Source organism: Mytilus galloprovincialis, chromosome 9 (assembly GCF_965363235.1).
Source record: "Mytilus galloprovincialis chromosome 9, xbMytGall1.hap1.1, whole genome shotgun sequence".
NCBI classification, from domain to species: domain Eukaryota; kingdom Metazoa; phylum Mollusca; class Bivalvia; order Mytilida; family Mytilidae; genus Mytilus; species Mytilus galloprovincialis.
The window spans coordinates 91299766-91323719 of NC_134846.1; the positions used below are offsets into that span (position 1 = coordinate 91299766).

General features: G+C 31.0%; 1 protein-coding gene across 4 annotated transcripts in view; it reads left to right on the plus strand.

The window, feature by feature from the left end:
- Positions 1–23954, plus strand: part of LOC143046350 (neuronal acetylcholine receptor subunit alpha-10-like) — a 72271-nt gene that overhangs the window by 34095 nt on the left and 14222 nt on the right. For all 4 annotated transcript variants that reach the window (XM_076219477.1, XM_076219476.1, XM_076219475.1 and 1 more), the window contains exons 3-5: positions 11066–11301; positions 14734–14843; positions 21283–21737. In XM_076219477.1, coding sequence (XP_076075592.1) covers positions 11066–11301; positions 14734–14843; positions 21283–21737 — 801 coding nt within the window. The remainder of the gene's footprint in view (positions 1–11065; positions 11302–14733; positions 14844–21282; positions 21738–23954) is intronic.

A 23954-nucleotide genomic window follows, 5' to 3' on the forward strand; every position in this document is an offset into this window, starting at 1 on the left:
TGAAGAAATTATATGATTTTATCTTAACACTATTCGGACTTTTGTTACTAGGACAGAAGATTTTGCGATTGACTTCTAGTTTTAAATTGGCCTCATAAGGAGAGTTAGCTCAGATATAATAATTTAATGAAGGAATGTATTTTTTTTACAGTTTTGTTTAACGGCAATAAAAAAAGTGCGATGACACCTTTATTGTACATTTTACTTTCAAAAAGCTTTTTATTAGACTTAACTTCTCATACTTAATCTGAAAATTCTGTCATTTAGTTCTTTTTTATACACACCACAGTATATTTTTTCTTATTCTTACAATATGAGTACTAAATTATTTGCAACCAGTTTGGAAAAAGATCGATGACATTGCATTTTTTATTATCTTTTTGCAAATAACACTAAAAAAACTACCCTTTGGCAAAGTGTAAAAATGTCGTTTTTGTTTATACCTTCCCGATTTATTAAGTATTTCTTTTTTTTGGTGTCGGCCGTTCAAACATGTTATGCGCAATTGAATGTCTTAACGTTAGCTTATCTAATTTTAAAGTCTAAATAACACTTAGATGTGTTTTGTCATTTGATTTTGCCATATGATTATGGACTTTCCGATTGGATTTTACTCTGAGTTCAGTATTTTTGAGATTTTACTTTTCACCTTCAAAATATGTGATATAAGTCATCTTACCCCGCCGAAAAGACATTAATTGTCGAAATTGTTAGTGCGCATCTGCGATTAAATTTAAAAAATAATCTTACGAGGAAAAATACTCGAAGGTCATGAATATTCCAGTAGAACTGACCTTTTTTTTTAACATAAAGGCACTTATTTGAAAAAATGATTGTAGTAAAGTTACTGTTCGACATTATTTAATGTAAATCTACACCTGCATGTACGCACACTTCAGGATTTAAAATAATTTCTAATAACTACAGAATACTGGCAATTTTATTATGGTCAGCCAGAATAGCAAGTGGGGCTGCAATCGAGCTGGTAATCGAGCTGATGCATTCCGTATGACTATTAAAAATGCCATTATTATTGTCATCGGCAATTTGTCTTTACATGGTGTTGTTTCGGTTGAAAAAAAATAATAATTAGTTAATTTAATTATTTTACGCGCTCAGGGCTTTGTGATAGTTGTTTGAATGTAGGAATGAAGTCACGTGAATTTAATTGATAAATTGTTGCGGATGGAGATGTTACGCTCCCCTTCTGACATTCGTGATGTACTAGCTTAATATTTTCGAGCATCAAATCTTGTCCATGATCTTAACAAAAATAAGCCAGTAAGATCCAAGAAATATGTTAAATTGTCGATAAATCAATATTCCTATCTCAAGTTTGAAATATTTATTTCTCAATTGAAAAATAAATGTAAAATTGAGAATGGGCCATTGTTATTTTTTATAGTTTGCTTTTATGTTGTGCTGATACACTACTGTCCAATATTAGTGGTGGGTTGTGCGCTCACAAATAAATCTAACCCCGACATTGTATATATATACCTATACCAAAGGTGAATAGTTGTCTCATTTGACAAACATACCACACCTCCTTAATTTATGTTCTATATAACATGTATTAATTAATTCATACACGTAAAACAAAACCAAATTCCGCAAAAGCTGTTTGTCATATTATTATTCAACGAAATCTACCTTTGTTGGAAGTTAGAAGGATTCGTGAGGTACCATCATTAATCTAAGTAAATCTATCGATTAAATATCTCTTAAAATACATTTGTTCAGCTTATTTCAACTGATTTAGATATTAAAAGTTATGGCTTTGGTTCTTTTTTAAAATGTTAATGTTCAACGTAGATTTAACAAGTAAATTTTAAACAGTAACCATTCCTATAGCTTCTTGTGTTTTAATCTTAATCTCGTAAAATGTGTTATTTTCTATTGACATTATCGATATATTATTGCTATATCTAATTTTGTAAATAACGTTTCTGTACACTTAATAATATGCAGTATGTTCTATTTAAGGATCATTTATTGAACTTGATAAAGTTTATTCGCATTTGTCTTCATTAAACTCTCAGTTTCCAAAGATCTTTTTCGAAGATCACTGAAAAGTTTCTGGAATGCATATGTTAATCAAATCAAAATAAGTTATAATCTGCTTTAGTTTTTTTTTAATACAATACAAATCATATGTTGGGTATACATACGTCTATGAAAGATATATTATTTAATAGAAAATAAGTGGTACCGTTTCGGCTACTTTCTAATAAAGTTTATTATTTCTATATTTCACTAACTGTAGACGTTTAATACCTCACCCAGTTTAAAACAGTACATTAAATACAAAAACGAGTAACTAGTTAAGGTGAGATTAAACTGAATTTACAATTTTTTTTTCGACGTTCATACTTTGATTTATTCCTCTACCATTTACCAAAAAACATTTTGTTGGTGTCTTTGCTAGACTTGTATTCAGCAATTGCAGATTGTTGTGTTTCTTGTTTTAATTATATAATAAAAGTAGAATTACAAAAATACCGAACTAAGAGGAATATTCAATACGGAACGTCCGTAATAAAAAGCCTAAATCAAAAGCTCAAACACGTCAAACGAATGGATAACAACTATCATATTCCAGATTTAATACAGGCATTTTCCCATGTAGAAAATGAGGAATTAAACCGGGTTTTATAGCCACATGTAGCTAAACCCCTCATATGTACGACAGTTGTATCAAATTCCATTATATTGACAACGATGTGTGAAAAAAACCAAACAGATATAAAAGTTTAAAATGTCAAAACTAGAATACAACAGTCAACATTGTGTTGTAATTTTAGCCACTATAAAAAACAAACAATTATGTAATAAAGACAGGCAAAAAGGCATATACACAAAGTACATTGGCAAAAACTCAAGGATACAAATATTAACCATAGAATAATTAAACAATGAAAGGATGTAAAAGTACAGAGCTACGTCACATGTAACAAAGAAACACAACAGGGTATACAGACACATATAATTTAGTTATGTTATTTTGACTGCTGGATCCCAATTATTGTCTCGTTAATCAATTATGTCTGGATGGGTTGCTCACACCATTTTTGTCAATATAACTATAATCAAATGTCATACAAATATCAGTTGCACTTCAATGTTTTGTTGTTTCGTTGTTTTTCTCTTATAGTTGATGTGTTCCCTCGATTTTAGTTTTGAACCCGAATTAGTTTTCTATCAATTGATTTATGATTTTTGAACAGCGGTATACTACTGTGGCTTTTATTTGCACCTAACTTGAAACCAATGTTTCCCCACTGTTTTGTTCGAAAAATGCACATATATATATATATATATATACTAAGATTAGAATATATCGATTTCCTGTCTGGCCGTCTGTTACCATATATGGGCGAGCTTTTAGTTCTGTCAATTTTTTTATATATCTCCTCTTTAGAATTTACTTTGAAGATTGGTATTTTTGTAAATATATTATTCGGCCATATGAAAGATATTGTCTTCTTAAATTGCTTTTTATGGATGTGCCATTAAACGTTTGTGTGTAATATCATAGTGAAAAATTTGCGTTTCAATCAGTATTTTTGTAAAGCAGATTTAGAGCTTGACAATTTGTTTAGACACCTCTTGTTGTCTTTTGATAATTTGTGTCGTTGAGTTGTGGTCTCATTGACATAAACTACGCATATCCTTTTATTCACTTTTCACACAAAAGAGTTCTTTGTATATTATTTAATTAAAGAGCATTTAAAGAGCAATAACGAAACGATGTACATTTCTTTCTTGTTTACACCTTTATTTACCAAGCACATTGTATCATTGATATATGTGTTTTTTTTTCTTTTTCGAATAACCCATTGATTCCTGATAATTTAACCTAGCAGACAATATTATCTTTTTTTTCAATTTAGTTTTTACAAAGAGGGCAATAGTTTGTATGAACAATGAGATTAAAGTCTAGTCTAAGCATGTATATTCTATGTAAATTATACCTCTCCTCTCTTGGGTAGAACAGATAGATATAACTGTCATATAGCCAGTCTTATTTATTACAATTGATTATCCCGTAACGTGTACAATGCTTTTTTCAGTGATTACAATCGGAGTTTTCATGCGACGACATCAATTTACTTAACCACTTAATGGTAAACAATACGTAAATTTTGCATATAAATTGTTTCTTTGGTATTAATCATTAATATCGGATTGTATTCAGGCTTGAAATGGATAAATGAATATTACACAACGAGATTACTCGAGATTACAGAGATAATATAACATTAGAACACTTCAAATACTAAAGAGAAATCATAGAACTTCTTCAGTTACAATCTTTGTACATTTAAAAATGTTGCACGCGACAAGCAGAATGTATTTCTATTGGATAATCCTCACTGATGTTCAATATATTAGATAATCCTCACTGATGTTCAATATATTGGATAATAAACAGATATATCATGTTCTTGAGGGATATTTGCGAAAAATACCAGTCGAGTGAATGTTAAATTTCGCGAGCCGTAAGGCGAGGGAAATTCATTCTCAAGACTGGTATTTTTCGCAAATACCCCTCAAGAACATGATATATCTGTTTAATTACACCGAATGTTGATGTTCAAAAACGCATCGATGTGACGTTACAAGCGTCCAGTCTGATAGAGTATTTTTTGGCAAATACCACGGCAGAGAGGGTAAAAAAGGCATATTATTTTGGCAAATACCCTGGTGGCGTTAAAAAATGAACGATATTCATTTTATAACAGTAAATTTGTGAACAAATACGCTGGCTATCAACCAATCAAAGTCCAGGATTCTTACATAAGGTGTAATTATCTTTAAAAGACTGCATTCTAATATAACAACAATAAACTGAAAAATGTCAAGAGATATACATTTAATATCAATTCTTGGAAAATAATCTTCTCGGGTAGAGTCTTCTAAATGTAAGAGATAACATTGAGGGCAAATTAAGCTGGAAATAGTACTTCGTTAACATTCGTCTGTCTATGTTTTAGTCAGTTCAAATTATTTGACATTTTCACTTCAAACATTACTTGTATCCTGTCAACACTGAAGAAAAAGTTTGAATTTAACTAATGAGAGTTGTGCTCGATTCAAATTTTCACTGTCAACGATTGACATTTTCCCTATTCACAAACATCAATAAATATGCCATACTAGTACATTATTTTCTAGTTATGAAATACAAATAAACAAAAATAAATGTTCCCGTGTTTGTATACATGTTTGAGTCCGTTTGTACCCGTGATTTTGCTGTGCTTGCGTTCAACTATGCCATTACCTAGCAAACTATCCTGTTAGTTTGTTAGTTGTCCTTGTCTTTTTCAGTCATTTTATAGTTTCTGCTCTTCATCTGTGTCAATCTTTAATTCTCAGATGTAGCATATCCATAGCTAACACAGATTGCTTCCAAGTCTGGTGATAAACGTCTTCTGTGTTTATTTTTAATGCTCAGATGAAGCATATCTACAGCTAAAATATTACGTCTATGTCAAGTGCTACGAGCTCTTGCAAAACCTTGTAGGGTCTAGTGTAATGAATCAATACACCCAATGCGTTTCTGATATTAGCTTACATGACGAGGTCATCGTGTACAAGGGAAATTACAATCTACGCCGACACAATATTCTTAATGTCGTTGTGTTATACACGGCCCGGTAATGCACCAATGACCGCAAGTGCTTGGAGGACAGAGAGTCCGCGGAGGAAGGAAATTAACGTCCGATGAAATTGGTAGTAATACAGCAAAGATGGCTATCAGATAAGAGTGTCAATATCATATGTAAATTATCTATATAATTCAAATTATGGGCGTTTATAAAAAATAAAACGATATTATCCTGTGTGGTTCTTTTCAACTCTGTGTGTCGATTAGCAGCAGAAAGTCATATATTTCCGGAGGGAAATGTTACAATAAAAGTGCAATGAAACGCCGGGTATCTTAGTTAAGATAGTATATAGACTAATTACACCATTAGTTCGTTACTATAGGGATAACTTTTCTGTGGTTTTATTTAATTAACAAATGTAACTAGATCACACTTTATATATTGTCCATTATTTTAAAGCTAATAGCTGACGAAGTAGCTGCATCCTCTGCTGTTTTAAGAATTAAAAAATGTAAATACATTTAAATGGATAAAACCAGAGGATTCCGAAAATCGGACATAAATCTAAAATATGAAAAGCCTGCTTCCTTAAGAATATGTATTATGAAGAAACATTTGGAATTGTAATGAATATCTGAAAAGATTTTACTTGCATCTTCCTGGTAATCAAAAACAATATCATACCATATTTGTGAGAGAGAAAAGATATGCATATACGTAAATAATAAAAGAAAATAGAGGTATTGATTTGCCATTAATTGCCCTATTGTTTTTGACATTGAGCAGACGGACATTTACGTTCGTAGTTTCAGACAGTCCAGCACTGTTTTCTTCCAATGCTGTCTATTTTCTACATGTCAATTAAGTCCTTAATATTGGATTATTTGCTCAAAGTATCTAAAATAATTAATCATTTAAAAGACAAAATTAAATTAGCAATATTGATTCTAATGTTTTAGCGTTCAGTGAAGTTTGTTTATTTCTTTAGCTGTTCGTCGTTTACACCAACTTAATAGAAACAGATGAAGCACAATCACGAATATAATAAATGGCTTAAAGAAGGTGGAAAATGTATCGACTTAAAGAAGGTGGAAAATGTATCGACTTTGAACCAGTAAAATGGTATAATGGACAAAAATAAACACTCACTAGACTAATGTCCTAACAACCCAACTCAATAAACACTCACTAGACTAATGTCCTAACTACCCAACTCAATAAACACTCACTAGACTAATGTCCTAACTACCCAACTCAATAAACACTCACTAGACTAATGTCCTAACTACCCAACTCAATAAACACTCACTAGACTAATGTCCTAACTACCCAACTCAATAATTCGATTACAAACTTTAACCAAAGTTATAAAATGTCATTATGCGTATACTACTAGATAATAAAGTATTGTCATAATGGATATACACAGTAAAATAAATTAAAATGATCATCACGAACAAAAGTTATAAAATGTCATTATGCGTATACTTGATAATAAAATATTGTCATAATGGATATACAAAGTAAAATAAATTAAAAGAATGATCATGGAGACTATGATGAACATTAGTTGAATCGAATTTTTCTAACTTATGTAATGCAGAATTTAACCATTGATTGTATGCAGTTATTTATGAGATAAGTGTTTAGAACAGGGAAACAATAAAAGTAATAGAGAATATGCACTTTCTTGTAAATAGTCCCTTCCATTAAGATGATTAACATTTAGAAGGATTTTGTAGACTTTTAAAACATGCGATTACCGGTATTTAGATAAGTATAAACATTTTTCCAATTATTCCTGCCAAAAACTATACAATAACATTTCTTCATTCAATTTACACTAAAAGTTTTGAAGAATTGATAAATGTAGTTTACAGATAATTTGACGGAATACCGAACACGTTAAAAGTCACGTGATTAAGGAAAGACAATCAACCAGAACTTACAATTCCTAACAATATCACATGATTTAAAAGCCTCAGAAAATCGTAACAAGTTCGCCTGAAAAATGGTGTACAAAATGTACAGAGTCACACATTTAGCTATTTGAATTCGAATATAACTAAGTATGTAGACATTTTTCACGATGCATTATTACACTAAATACAAATAACTATGATATATATGTGTGTATATGGATCTGCTTTATAACTGATATAGCTTCTATGAAATAATGAAAAAAAAAAACTCAATAGCTACGAATTTCGTTATTATTTAGGACTTCACACTGTTATTTTGATCAAAGCATTCAAAGCGAGACAGCTCTTTTATTTAAGTATTGTATTGTACATATATGAAATTTAGACTTACAAACCACTCGATCAAAAATCATAATAAACTACATGTACTCAAAGAAAGAAACTCATTCCTTTACAAATAATGTATGTACAATAATTTTAGAAATAAAACTCTCATTGTAAATAACAAATCTTGGTACATTTGTACGGTAAGAAATGCCTTTAATCATGATAAAACATTTAGAAAACGGTCTCAATATAAGACAGGTTCATAAATTATTTTTAATAAGGCCGGCATGATTTAAATAAAATATTACGTAAAGTGCATACAGGTTGCCACAAAAATCTTAAACAAAAACGTTAATTCAAGCCATATAACAGTTGTAGTATATGCACTACAGTGGCCGAACTGACTCGTCAAATTCATGTATTGATGACATTATAGAAATTATGAAGATAATTTTATAGGGAATGCAACTGTTTATCAATTGCAGATGTCATTATGACGGCTATTACTTGCTAGCTCCTCCTTTATTGCAGCATACTGACAATCTTCGTACAACACACACCATTAACTTACTTATGAACATAATCAACTTCATGAAATAGTAACGGAATGTAAAAACCTGATATATTATAATGGTCTTTCCACCGAATCTAAGGTCTCAATACTCATATCCCATATTTGTTTAAAAATGCTTTGATATTATGGTTCGTTTGACTACGTTACATTTATGTAATCTTTCAAACATGATGTTTTTAACATAAATTAAAATATTATGCAATTGTGAAAATATTTTTTTAATAATCATAACAATCAGATTTAAAAATTTTGTTTTCTTAATATCACATTACAGGTTCAAAGATATTTGTTCTGCAGTGAATCACTAATAACTCTCTTAGGAATCTTATTTTTGATAGATAATCATATGACTTTGAATGATTGATAATTAATTAAAATAAATCAATGGTTGTATTTTGTTTGATCTGAATAAAAGATTCAAAGCTACTTTTGAATAGTCATTATTGCAAGTGAAATACAGTATTGACACAAATTGATTAGTATTGAAAATAAACAGATAATGGCAAACCTCAAATGTATTATTAATTTTCTAATATTCTGCTATCTGAGTATTATTTGTAAAAAATGATTAACGTATAAGAAGAGCAGCCACTTTATTAAGTGAATTAAGAAACATGCTGCTAAAGCGATTAAATAAACCAAATTATACGATTAATAACGGAATATTAACTATGAATGGTTAAATGTTAGAGTGTTTAGCGTCCAGGGGGATACTATGTAAACTTCGAGCATATCACTGTTATAGTATTAGTATTATTAGTAATTATTCATCTGTGTAACGCACAGACAAAAAAGTTTTTTTAAGGCATCTCATAAATATAACCTAATTCATCGTTTGTATTACATCTATTGGTGAATAGATCAATACTACTTATACGTTTCTATGTTACTAGATGAATACAGTGCACACTAAGATATGATTATTTAAAAAATGCAAAATTTTTACAATTGTCATACAATGCATTCTTTTATTTATTCAATTTTCTTTAAAAAAAAGAAGGTTTTCATTTTTGCATACAACCGTTTGTTCGCTAATAAATATGATGTGGTGCTATATAGTGGCAAATTGCAAGCAAGTCAAATGTTAAAGAAAGCTTTCATAAATAAGAAAGATACTAATCAGAAGAAACACTCTAATGCCCTTCAACGTCGTAATTTATTTGGCCTTTTTAACTTTTTTGGATTCGAGCGTCACTGATGAGTCTATTGTAGACGAAACACGCGTCTGGCGTATATACAAATTTTAGTCCTGGTATCTATAATGAGTTTATCCCAACATTTGTACTTCCTTATAGTTAATACCTAACACCTCAACATTCCAGGATTCTTATGAATAGTGTTACAATAGTCAAATGAAACTTTTCTGTATTTGGGGGTGTTCTCGTTGATTTATATGTCAAACTGTCAATTTCTCCAAATAAAAAGATTTCCTAATTAATTTCATTAAACAAGTTTTTGTTCTACTGGAATGGATAACCCAATAGAAATTTTTGTCCTATTTTAACGAAATTAAATCCAAATAACAAATCAACCGACGTAATTTCATAATACTGGAATATTTATTTGTTGTATTGGTTGACTGATATTAAAAGAGACGGTTTTCATTTAAATGAGACCACTTTGTGTGACTTTCCTGCACTTGTTATCATATGAATCGTTAAAATGTTGTTTCAGAATATCACTAATGAAATAGAGGTTAAATTTAAATCAAAATTGTTGCTCTAGCGAGACGAGCAAGGAAAAATGAAATTTGACTTTAAATATTAGTTGTTCGTTTCAGTGTTTCGGTTTTCTCTTATTTGAGAAATGTGTACTTAATGATGGAGCCTACATTTCAACTATTGTCTGAAATTTCATGCAGTTGTGTGTAACGAAAAACACGTGTTTGGTGAACCAAAAAGTGAAATAACAAAAATATCGAACTCTGAGGAGTCATTAAAATAGGAAGTCCCTTATGAAATGGCAAGATAAAAAGCTCAAACACATAACAACTGTCATATTTCTAACTTGGAATAGCCATTTTCTAATATACAAATATTAGCCTCACATACTACATGAGTTTTAAATGACACTGGGTCAATGTCACTCCTATTTATCATTTCGTTACCGAAAATCTCGCCAGCTTAGCAGTCATCACTCCTGTTAAAATCTGTTTCTGTTGTAAATATTTTGTTAATTTTGCAAATATGTATGCTAGGGAATCAATCAAAAGTCCTTTGTTGTCAAAATGACTGTTTGCTACAGTAAAATTGCTACAGCTATCGTTTATGTTATTACTGTAAAAAGTGTAAATTTACGAAAAATTGAGTTATATCCTCCTGCACAATTTTTTTTATTTGATTTCAAGTTTTGGTTTTCAATGCTTTCCAAACTTCGTATTTGATATGTACCAGATTTTAAGCTACGTTCTGTTTGTATTTCTTCCATTTCATGGGTAGGTGTGATTGTATCATTCTAGTTGCATTGTGTGCAGTGCTACTATTTTGTTTGATATGTTTTTATTTTCTTGAAAGTGATGTGGACAAATATGTATTTGTTTCAAAATATGCACATCTGTTTTTTTTGTTTATCATACTAGCATAAATACATATTATAACATTTTTCTTATCATACTTTTTTTTTAATTATAGGTAGAATGAGACATAGCAGAAACCAGAGGTCGTGCTATGATGATATTGTAGAATTAACAGAAGAAGACAGATTAATCCATAAAAAATTAAAGCAATACGAATACCGAGGAACCTTAAGTAGACCTGTGGAAAAGTTCACCGATATCATGAAAATCGAGTTTGGCCTACAACTGATACAAATAATCGACTTAGATGAGAAAGAACAAGTCTTAACGTTAAATGTGTGGGTAGATCATGTAGGTATATATGTCGGGGTAGATTATAAAGGTTTATATTGATAATCAAGATATACATGTATATTCAGTGTCTGGGTATGTCATGTAGGTATATATTAATTAACAAGATATCTTATAAGTGACTCAGTAGATCATGTAGTTATATATTGATAAATAAGATATATGTTTAGTGTCTCGGTAGATCATGTAGGTATGTAGGCGCCTGTAGGCATGTAGGGGTCTGTCCAAAGTCAGGAGCCTCTGGCCTTTGTAAGTCTTGTAAAAGTTTTAATTTTAATTTCTTGTTTAGTATGGCGTTCATTATCACTGAACTAGTATATATTTGTTCTGGGGCAAGCGGAAGGACGCCTCCGGGTGCGGGAATTTCTCGCTGCATGAAAACCTGTTGGTGACCTTCTGTTGTTGTCTGTTCTATGGTCGGTTTGTTGTCTCTTTGACACATTCCCCATTTCCATTCTCAATCTTATATAATGCTGAATAAGATATATATTTAGTGTCTGGGTAGGTCATGTAGGTATGTATTGGTAAACAAGAGATATATTTAATGACTTTCTATGCTCTTCCAACTTGGTATTTGATTTGACTATTCGATGTTGTTGAGTCAAACGCCACTGCTGAGTCTTATGTTATATTGTACATATATAGATAAACAAGATATCTTTTAGTGTCTGGGTAGATCATGTAGTTATATATTGATAAACATGATATATATTTCATGTCTTGGTACGTCATATAGGTATATATTGGAGATATAAAGAAACTCAAGTTAAATTGTCATTGATTATCCACAGACTCTTGTGTATTGCCCAATTGCAATCTTTTTAATTTTAATGCATGTATCTGACAGTTCCTGATGATTCCATATATAACTGATTCTAGTTGTCTAGTTACCTGTTGTACTGGTTATCAAGGTACATCCTGTTTTTCATTTAATATGTAAATGATAACTACCAATCAAAATTAAATTTCACGTGAAAAGAACATTTAGTATTATGATACAACTGTCTTTTATGAAACACAAAGTTCTATCAGTGCTATTTCATTTCCCCTTAAGGATATATTCTCTAAATATGATACCGAAAAATAGTGTTCCACCAATTTGTTTTTATGCTATGGCGGTTAAAACTACTAATCAATAATGCAGTCGTTATTTTTTATTATGATAATAAAACATAATTAAAAAAATTCTTGATGTTGCAACATATCATCAACCACCATCATCAGATTCCACTGGATAAACAAACAACAATCAGCACCTAAAAGACACGAGGCAAATTCCTCACTCTACTGTTGTTTTGGAGCATATATTGTTTAATAGTATAGATATATATGCCACTTATTACAAAATATTTAACTAACAGTATGTCGTTACACTCAAGTCTGAGGCATTAATCTAAATAAATATATTTTTTTTATAATTCAGTCTTCGAAATCCTGAGTGATTGACTCTTTTTTGCTGACATCTATTTATGCTGATTTCGTTATGCGTTTTTGAGTTACTGACACATCATTCACGTATACCCATTTTTTTTATCGAAGCAGTGCTATCAAGATTATCATGATAGAATGCATAAAATCATATATTTTTAAGTGATAGCTTTATTGACAAGACAGCCCACACATGTCATATTTAATATTCGTACAGGTTTTTTAAACAAGACAAATACAATTAACGTCCTTGACTGTTTTTGGCATTGGACGAAATTTGGAAAAGCGCGTCAAGCTAAGAAACTGAGTACATTTTTTTTTAGTTATTACTTGACATATAATAGCTTTACTTGCACGTGAGCATACTTTGACAAGAAATGAAATAGACAAATAATCTCATGTAAAGAGGAAATTCTTTTAACAATGCTGCTAAAACCAGTCTTACAGTTGTATGGTCAGCAATAAATCACTTGATAACAATTAACGTTTACAGTCTTGGTAATGGTATGGTACTTTACAAAACAATAAAGAATGTAATTGATTTTATGATAAATAACACTGACCAGGATAAGACTAAATTGTATTGCTTATTTGTCTGTTAATATATATTCATTATGTCTATTATGGTAAAAGCAGGAAAGGAGCTACGTGTACATTAAACATAATATATACAGTTTATTCTTCAATGTCGACAGTTTATAATACATAGAAAAGCAGCTTGAAACTTGATACTGTAAATTCAGAAATGATTGCGAAATTATTATTAATTTGACTTGGTAGATATCGCAATTAAAATAACTCGCGTTTTAATAAAGAATACCTTATCTGATTTCCTAAAATCCAATTATAAATCTCGCATTTTTGTCCCTATAAAACAAATCGCATTAATTAATGCACTTGAAATTTCTGAACTTTTTTTATTATATTTTTTTTCCGTATTCACTACAAACGTGAATCAAACTACCTTCAACAATGCCCACTCAAGACAATTTCAAAGCCAAATATGTAAAAGTTATATTATATAAGATACCGAAGGAATTAGACTGAATAGCCGAAATTGTCTTTAGAAAACTTTGAATGAGGGAATTGCAACCTTAATTCACAATAATTTCCAGATGTTTTTAACTAGAAATCAATAGAACAAAACATATAATAAAAAAAATCATTGCAATAAACAAACGTTGGCTGTATGGTTATGGGTATCGAATAGTGGTAATGAAATCTTTTGCATACAACTACTGGTATTCCATAGGGCAGTGTAATGTATAGTCAAAACAAAAACACTTATGCTCAAACTACTACAAGTAAAACGATGAGATGATAACAGTTTATTCTCTATAAACAGTAATACAGGAATTCTATATTCTGCAGATATCCAATCAAAACTATTTAAAAAACCTCAACTCTTACGTAATCCTTCGTTATAAAGGAAACAGGTCTACAAGTTATACACTTATAATTACAGTATTTGATTTCATATTATTCGAAATATTGGGCTTTCTACATCTTACTATATGATGTTTAACTTACTAAATGAGGAAACAAGGAGGTCAACGATACCAAAAAAACACTCAATTTCATTTATTGAAAATAAACTAACAACACCAAGGCAAAACAAAAGACCAAAATGTACAAATTATACATCATCGACAATTAAAGACTGAGCAACACGAAGTCCACAGAAATAAACGGGGTTTATCTCAGGTGATCATTATATGTATGAGGAGAATGTTCACCAAACATTGGATCTTTTCAAAAGCCTCCCGATAATCTTGACAGATCTACTACAGAACAATAGTATTATGTCATTTGTGAAGTGAATATTATGAAAGGAAATATAAGTAAAAAATTACCGTGAATTGTATTGTACAAATGTATTTGGTGATCCTTAAAAAAGGGACATAATATACCAGAGAGACAGTCTTCTTGTAGTACATCCAAGGATCGCATAATGTAAACATGAGATATTATATGATACTAATGATTTGATATTTGACATTACAGAAATGGCATGACAGATATCTTACCTGGAACGTTTCTGAATATAAAGGTGTAACAGAGCTTCATCTGCCGTCTTCAAAAATATGGACCCCTGATATCAAATTGTATAATTAGTGAGTATTGATATAATTTGTATTTTGAATAGAAAACAAATCAATTTCCTAAAAAGATAAAATTTTATATTTGAACAGAAAAAATATTTTCTTTTATAAGTGTTCAACCTCAGCGGTTGTAATTATAATATAAGAAAAATATTTGAAAGATAAATACAAGAAAAATAGGACAAACTCTCTGAAACGATGACATGAATGATTTGAAGTAGAAATTTTTGTTTGTTTTCCTTATTTTGTTTTTCAATCGGTATATATTGTAATGTTGTGTTGAGTCATAATCACATATGATTGTAATAAAAATAGAAAATTGATAACTTAATAACTATTTTCAGTGTGGTTTATCAACACCAACTATTCGAAATATACTTTGCATAAAGTTATACAAACTATAGTGTCACACAACAAATAAAAAAATGCATCTGTTTGTTTTTGGAAAATTTGATAGAGACCTCTGGACAAGATGCTTGTTATTTTATTTGTTTAGTTGTCTCATTACTGAATAACCAATAGTATATAGTTATACAACAATTGTGATATTAATGTAAATTTAAAATATTGCTAAAAGTGATTGCCTTCCTATGTTGACTACCTGTTCACTACTTTGATAAAGGACAGAACTTTTACTCACAAGCCTTCCAACATTGTAAGTGAAATGAAACATAGATTACATTGCCTCTCCTTAATCATTGTATTTTGTATAGATGACATTGCTTTCCTTTGTCGTCCTCATACCAACTCTTTTATGAACTTGAAGTGCTAAGATTCTAAGTCTGCTTTGTTCACTTGTTTTTAAAACTGTTTCATAATTAGACCAATGATGTTTTTCCTATCAATTTGCCCTCTTGACGTCAAAACAATAGAGAATACTTCCGCAATGAGCGATCTCCTATCAATTTGCCCTCTTGACGTCCAAACAGTAGAGAATACTCCTGCAATGAGAGATCCTATATTTTTGTAGATAATTGATAACAATTATGGTTTGCTTGTGTAATACCCAAGGACATATATCCGACTATTGGCATTCGTAAAATAGTAACATTAGTTTACTTGACTCCATACATATTTTGTTTATGCCATTCGACTTCGACCACCTCTTGTTCAGAAGCTTGTTCATGATCATAAGATAGTATCCCATAGTAAAATTTTGAGAAGAAAATTTCTTGTCTATCTATAATTCACTTATAAATACTTCTGCAAACTAACATAACATTCACTCTGTGGTAAAGGTTTTAAAATTATTACAAGCTTTTCTTAAAACTATCCTGGATTTATTCCAAACTTGGACAGAAGCTTGTTTATGACAATAATATAGTATCTAAAAGTAAATTTTGTGAAAAAAATCCTGTTTATCCGTATTTTACTTTTAAATGAACTTAGTTTTTCTGCCAGTTAACATTACATTCACTCTGTACTTAAAGGTTTTAAAAAACTTTAAAAAAATTCTTAAACGATCCTGGATTTGTACCAAACTGAGACAGCAGCTTAATTATGGACAAAAGCTTATATTCTAATAGGAAACGTTGTGAAATATTTTTTTTCTGTTTTTTCCGTACATTACTTATGTATTGACTTAATTTTTCTTCCAGTTAACATTTCATACAGTCTGCATTTAAGTGTTAAAAACACTTACTGTGGATTCATTTATTTTTGTTGGTATCAATTTTCGTGGATAGAGAAAAAAAGACGTTTCGTGGTATACGTAAATTCGTGGATTGCTGATTACAACAACAAAAAATTAGATACGCAATTCGTGGATTTCTTTTTGATTTAGGAGATCATATAACCTCCTTGTTTTGATCAATAATAAAACAAAACAAAAAAGAAGGAATTCATTGAAAAAGCTCGCTTGGTCATTCTAGGTTAAAGTGTTCATTGATAACTTCGATTACAATAATGGACAGAGACAACTAATTATTTGTTTGTTTTACAATTTATAAATTCTTGTCTGAATTTTATAAGGCATTCAAAACTTTATGATTGAAAGCTCATTTCCCTAATCACGATATAATAAACAGTGATATAAGTATAAGGTGTGAAAATAAATGTTCCTGTAATAAACAATATTACCTACGGGCAATATCCCCGTACTTAATCCTATTGATTTTTAATCACTGGTAAACCAAACTATGACACGGTAATTAACAACTTGCAGTTATTTTCCATGAACAGTTTTAATCAATTTTAAAAAGTAAATTATCACTGATATTAGATATATTTATTATAGATTTAATCAAAATACTTGCATCTTCTTTCAATAAAAAACACGTGTTATGTTACAATGTTTATCGCTAGTCAACACTATACTACAACTGCATAACATAACCGTAAATAAACATCCGACTCCATACACATTTCTCGGGATGATTCTTCGTTGAATTCTTAAATTCGTGGTTCGCTGTTACCCACGAAATCCACGAAAATTGGTATACCACGAATAAAAATGAATCCACAGTATTATAATCATACCCCAACCTGGATTTCTACCAAAATTGGACAGAACCTTCTTACAATAAAAAAAATAATATCTAGGGGAAAAGTTTAAAGTAAGAAATAATTCATTGCAGCCGTAGATTTGTTTTCATTTAACATGGGTTGGGCATTTATATTCGATTATTTTACCCTGAGCGTTAGCAAATCTACGGCTGCCATGAATTATTTCTATTCTAATAGGACAATTTCGATAATTTTGCTAACCGTGAAAGTCCTATACATACGATTCTGTTTTGGCTGTTCCGTTTTACCCAATTTTGATAATATTAGTAATATTATATAATTCAATGAGTACATTTTTGTAATAGCATTTTTTTCTCATATATTTTCTTCCAGTGTAATTTTATTCATTCTGAGGAGTGGTTTACGGAAACATTCTTGTGACGTCACCTTGTTCTGTTGCTATGCGAAGAAAATAACATCATTTTGAGGAATTTTCGTTTTATGAAATTTTACCATGATAAATAAATTGAAATAGACTGATTTGTTTATTATGATGTAGAATAGAGAACAATATATTGTATCTGAATCTTGGCCTTTGTAAACTGGGGATTTTGATGTAGAAAATTGAGAATATATGGCAGTATAAATAAGTTGGTCGTAACGCGGAACAGCCGTTTGTTTGTGTATCCGTGCGTTTGCGCTAAAGGTAGATATATTGTGATTATACTGGTTGACGACAATAGGTCTTCATATTAGAATAATATTTTCTAATTTTTTGTTGAGGCTCTAACTGACAACAAATGAAGGGGGACAATGGGTTCCGCGGAACCCTTATGCATTTTTTTTACATACTGTTCCATATCATAAACGTTTAAATCCCACAATTAGTGAACAATAAGCTTAGAACCTTGTACTGTTGACCCCACTCTATACAAAACCTCGTAATGCAATCTCTGTACAGCTGACTTTTATACCCCACTCCATACAAAACCCCGTAATGCAATCTCTATACAGCTGACTGTTATATGTAGTTTCCTTTTCTATTATTTGTCTATGTTACCAGATATAACAACTTTATCTTTTGTACTTCCTTCGAACTACTGTATTTATTGTCGTGTAAGCATCTTTAAACATTGAATACCGTTTATTGACTAAAAGATCGCTACTTGATTGCCTTGTAAAGCATTTACTGTTAGTCGATATTAACGTCTATATAGAAATATAAGTGTTTGTCGCCTTATCGTAGGGAAGTAGAGATTATTGGTAATAATATATATGCATACATATGAATTTTGCGTTATTTTGGCAATTGAAGTAACTTCTAAGGAATTTGGTGTTAAAATAATATTAGAATGTTATAATGCCATTCTATATGAATCGTTATCTGCAACCGAATTCATGCCATAAGTACCATGTCAATTGTATAGTAGTCTAGTAAAATAGTCCGGTAACCTATATTTGTTAAAAATATAGATTTTACGTCAATTTACTAAATGGTGTATAACCAATATTTAAAATGAACCTGAGATGAGATCCTCAATAGTAGAAACAAAAAAAAATGACTTTGTAAGAAAGTAAGGGTGATCTCATGTGCTAACGAAGGGTAAGCAGATCCTGTTCCACATGTGGCACCAGTCGCGTGTTCCTCATGTTAGTACACACCCGGTTATACGTCCTACTCGGTGGGTGAAATTCAGGAAGAGGGGACGGGATTCTGGTTACATTAGTAGGAACGTTGCAATTTTCTACTGAATATAAAATATCCACAAAGTGTTTTGTTAATTATGCACAAAGAATCATTTGTAACATTCACTGATTATGTACATCATTATCTATGCACAAAGAATCATTTGTAACATTCAATGATTATGTTACTTGATTATCTATGCAAACAACTGTTAATATAAAAAAAGAAGATGTGGTATGATTGCTAATGAGACTACTCTCCACATGAGACCAAAATGACACAGAAATTAACACTTATAGGTCACCATACGGCCTCCCACAATGAGCAAAGCCCATACCGCATAGTCAGCTATAAAAGGCCCCGAAATGACAATGTAAAATAATTTAAACGAGAAAACTAACGGCCTTATTTATGAACATGTTAGACTATCTTTAGTTTACTTAGGAAATGTACATCTGTTTGACTTAAATATTCCTATAGAACCCAATAGAAAATTTTCATATTATATGCCTACAAATTTCATATATAGATATAAGAAGATGTGGTATGAGTGCCAATGAGACAATTCTCCATCCAAGGCACAATTATAAAAGTAAACCATTATAGGTCAAGGCACGATCTTCAACAAGGAGCCTAGTACAAAATAAAAAATCTTCATATTATATGCCTATAAACATGCCTACATAATTCTTATATAGATATAGAAAGATGTGGTATGAGTGTCGATGAGACATGCTCCATCCAAATCACAATTATAAAAGTAAACCATTATAGGTCAAGGAACAGTCTTCAACAAGGAGCCTAGTCCAAATAGAAAATCTTCATATTATATGCATATTAAACATGCCTATAGTATCCATATGTCCAAATAGATAATCTTCATCATTTCGAAGCATACATGTTTCATGTTTTCCAGTTTCATAATGAAATGGTTATAAATATTCCATCAGAATTCATTACCTTTAACAGTTTAACCAGATTAACATCACGCAACCATCATCGTGCTACTTAACAAGATAAAACAGCTTTTTAATTTAGTATGTCCTTGCTGGTATTGGCATGAATTTTTAAATGACTATAGGATTCCTAAGGTTCATTATAAATGGTGATAAAAGCGTCAGCCAGACTTCAAGAATAACCAATTTTGACATCAAAGTTAATTAACATTAGCGGAAGGAAGATTACTTGCTATTAAGCATGAACACACAGATCAGACTTTAAATCAATATATATGTAGTTGCGTCTGGTTGTATATGGTCCTTGTTGTACATGTTTACAAAAAAAGAAGCTACCAACATTAACTTGGATGGACCAGTGGTAAAAGAGGGGCGAAAGAGACCAGAGTGACAGTCAAACTCATAGATCGAAAATAAACTGACAATGCCATTGCAAAACAAAGACAAAGACCAACAGACGAATAATAGTACACAAGACACAACATAGAAAACTATAGACTAAACAAGACGAACCCCACCAACAAACTTGGGGTGATTGCATGTGCTCCAGAAGGGTAAACAGGTCGTGTTGCTCATGTTATTAAAACCCGGTAAATAGTCCAACTCGGAAGTGCACATGCGTGATCGACATAATGAACATATCTGCTGTCATCTGTAAAAAAGGATATTCCATAACTCATCCAACTCGTGATTGCGTCCATAAAATTTACAAAGAAAAGACCTCATTAGTACTCTTGATTTACAAGTTACCTTGCGAGCAGCAAACCTCTATCAAGGGTATTATGATAGGAAATATAGGTTCGGGAAGAGCGTATCAATTGCGAAATACATACTCCGTATGCAGGCGCTGCTGGCATGATGTTATATAGATATATTTTCAAGAATTAAAAAAAAAAAATCTGTTTTGTGTTGTTTTTTTTTACGACGGCAATCTTGAGATAAACGAGTGCTAATAATGAAAAAATGTATATAAATGATGCTCTATAGACGTCCTAACAGACACTTGTCAGTAACGACGGAAGTCCATGTTGACGTCTACTTATTGTTAATACGATTATAACATTTTTAAAATCTTTTTTTTCAACCTGTATCACATGTTTTAGAAATAATTCCAGAACCATATGTCGACGAGAATAATACTTCAGAAGAATATATCCTTAAGTAACTCTACAAAGCATTTGTTATTAATTGACTGTTTGTTTTACTTGACTCGATTTGCAAATAAATAATTGGTGATTGGTTAACAAGAATTATTGCATTTGCCTTTTGTACATATATACAGATTTTTTCTTCTATTTGGCAACAAAATCTGATAAAAATGTTTGTATTTTGTACTTAAATCAAAACTGATTTTCCATTTTAGTGCTGATAAACGAATTACAGAGTACAGGGATGCATTAATTATCGTACAACATACAGGAGATATATCATGGCTCCCACAGGCAGTATTTAGAAGTCAGTGTAACATAGACGTGGCGACCTTTCCATTTGATAAACAAAACTGTACCCTTAAGTTTGGATCATGGACTTACGGTGGTAATCAACTCGATTTACAGTTTAAAAATGGCCAAGCAAATTTTAGCTTGGCAGACTATACAAAAAGTAATGTTTGGGAAATAAAAGACTCTCCGGCCGTACGCCATGAGATGAATTATGTCTGTTGCGATTATGCGTTCATAGATCTAACCTTTACACTTGTGATACAAAGGAGAGCAACGTTTTATGCCAATATATTGATATTACCCTGTGTGTTATTGACCTCTTTAACGTTAGTTTTGTTTTGGATCCCGCCAGAGTCACCTGCAAAAATGATGCTTGGTTTGTATAATAATTATAGCAATTATTGTTATATATATGATTTTTTTATGGACGTCTACTCTTAACAAAGTTACATTTGTTATTTTGTTATAAAACGAGTTAGCTATGGTAGATATAGAAACGATGGTTTATGAACTGTCGTCCTCTTGACAATATCTGTTACAAACGTTATTGGCACAGGGACATTCAAACGTTTGTACAAACATAAGCAACACGACGGGTGTCACATTTGGAGCAGGATCCCCTGACCTCTACGAAGCACCTGCGATCACCCACCAGCTTTTAATGGGATTCGTGTTGCCGAATCTTATGTGTGTTACGTTGTGTTTGTTGTAGTATTGTTTGTTTGTTTGTCTGTAGGCCTTTTTTTTGCTATGGCTTCATCAATCTATTTTTGACTTGAGTTTGAATTATCCCCTGTTAGAATTCGCCTCTTTTTGTAGGCTGTGTAAAAAAGGGGCAACTTAATTTCAGTGCATTCAGCCAATATAACCAAAATATTTGTTCCTAATAAACTCAGACTAAGACAAATACAGTTTTCATATTGGCTTTTCCTGATGTAAATATGTAGGTACAATAAGGCCCTTGTATGGCCCCTAGCTACTTTCAGCTTAAAAATCAAATTAATTTTTAGGATTTATTTTCTTCTTGTTGCAATGAATCATATATATGAAATATGTCTTGTCTTTGTTGTTTACGGGTGAGTGTTGTTTTCATGGCGTCACAAATAGCAAACGATTTGAATATCCATGACAATGCAATAAAAACAGATCAATTTCCATTCTCTTTGGGTGCAGAAAAAAGAGCGCAAGCTTCGGTTAAAATAATGTTTAAACATAATATGTGCTGCAGCACAATGTATATCTCACCTGAAAAGTTAATTTACAGATTCCTGAGCAATTTGTTTTGTAGAAGTAAATGTGGTTGTAAACATGAGGATTTTGTCAATTGTACCTAAATATTTCATGTTTTTTCACACGAAAAATCTTAGTATCGTCCAACAATGGACATAATATGTCGCTAACGGAATTTTTCGCACGTGTTTGTGAATATTTGGGTCGAGAAACTTCGTTGGCCACCATTAACTTATATTTATCTAAAAGGCAACTGTTTTTGGTAAGGAATATTCTACATATTCACCTATATAGTGAACCATTTAAATTCTATTAAAATCAATCAAATGTTAAGTTTTCAGTCCTCGAGTACTCTTACGGAATGTAACAATAGAAAGCGTATTGCTTTATCATTTCTTTTGAATTTGAAATTCCCTCCTTGTTTTTCAGTACACTTGTTATCTATTTATGTGACCTTTGATTGTTTTCAAGCATGTAGTTTTTTTCCTGGGATTTTGACTTCTACATAAAACAATTCGTGAAGACACAGAATTGTGCAGTGTTAGTAATAAACGTGTACAGAGTTTTAAAAACGAAATACAAACAAATTACAGTGTAAACTATGTTATACGACACACTAGGGGACCAGAAATAATGTCGGATAAAACTTGCGCATCTGTTCAAATAACATATGCATACCTACATACTTAAATCAGCTGGTTGTAATATGTAATATGTTTCAAAAATTAGAACTGTATAAATGCAACAGTAGAATATTGCTTTTAATGTTATTATTACCTCCTTAAATAAGTAAAGAGTAGTTCGTCATATAGATCATATTATTGCTATGTTGTCTGCTGTTTATTTCTTTGAATATCGATGTGTGATGATATTTGTATCGCGAGGCTATCAAATAATGTTTTCTTATCAAGATTCTTTCTTTATATATGACTATTAGATTTTCAAATTGTATAGTTTGTTTTTTCATTGATTGGTAAATCGTACAAACACATAATTTGAGATTGTAATAATGTAAGTTTTGTAAACTGACAGTCCCACGGTGAACTTATATTGCTATTGACAGTTTACAAACTGTGTTATTTACTTTAGAAATGAAAGAAATTAGCAAACAGGGGATTTATTCATATAGTTACGTTATTAAGTAAATCAAGCAGTATTAACGATTTTTCTGTCAATTATTCTGAAGATATTACCGTGAACTAACATAACTTTTAAGATGATGAAAAGGTTAACTTTGTGTTAAATCTCGGACAGTGGTAATCGATGTTTGTGTTATGGAACCAACACTCCACGGAAAAGGAATAACAATTTATAGAAAACAAACACAAAAACAAATCAATTATGACTTCCACATACAAATTCT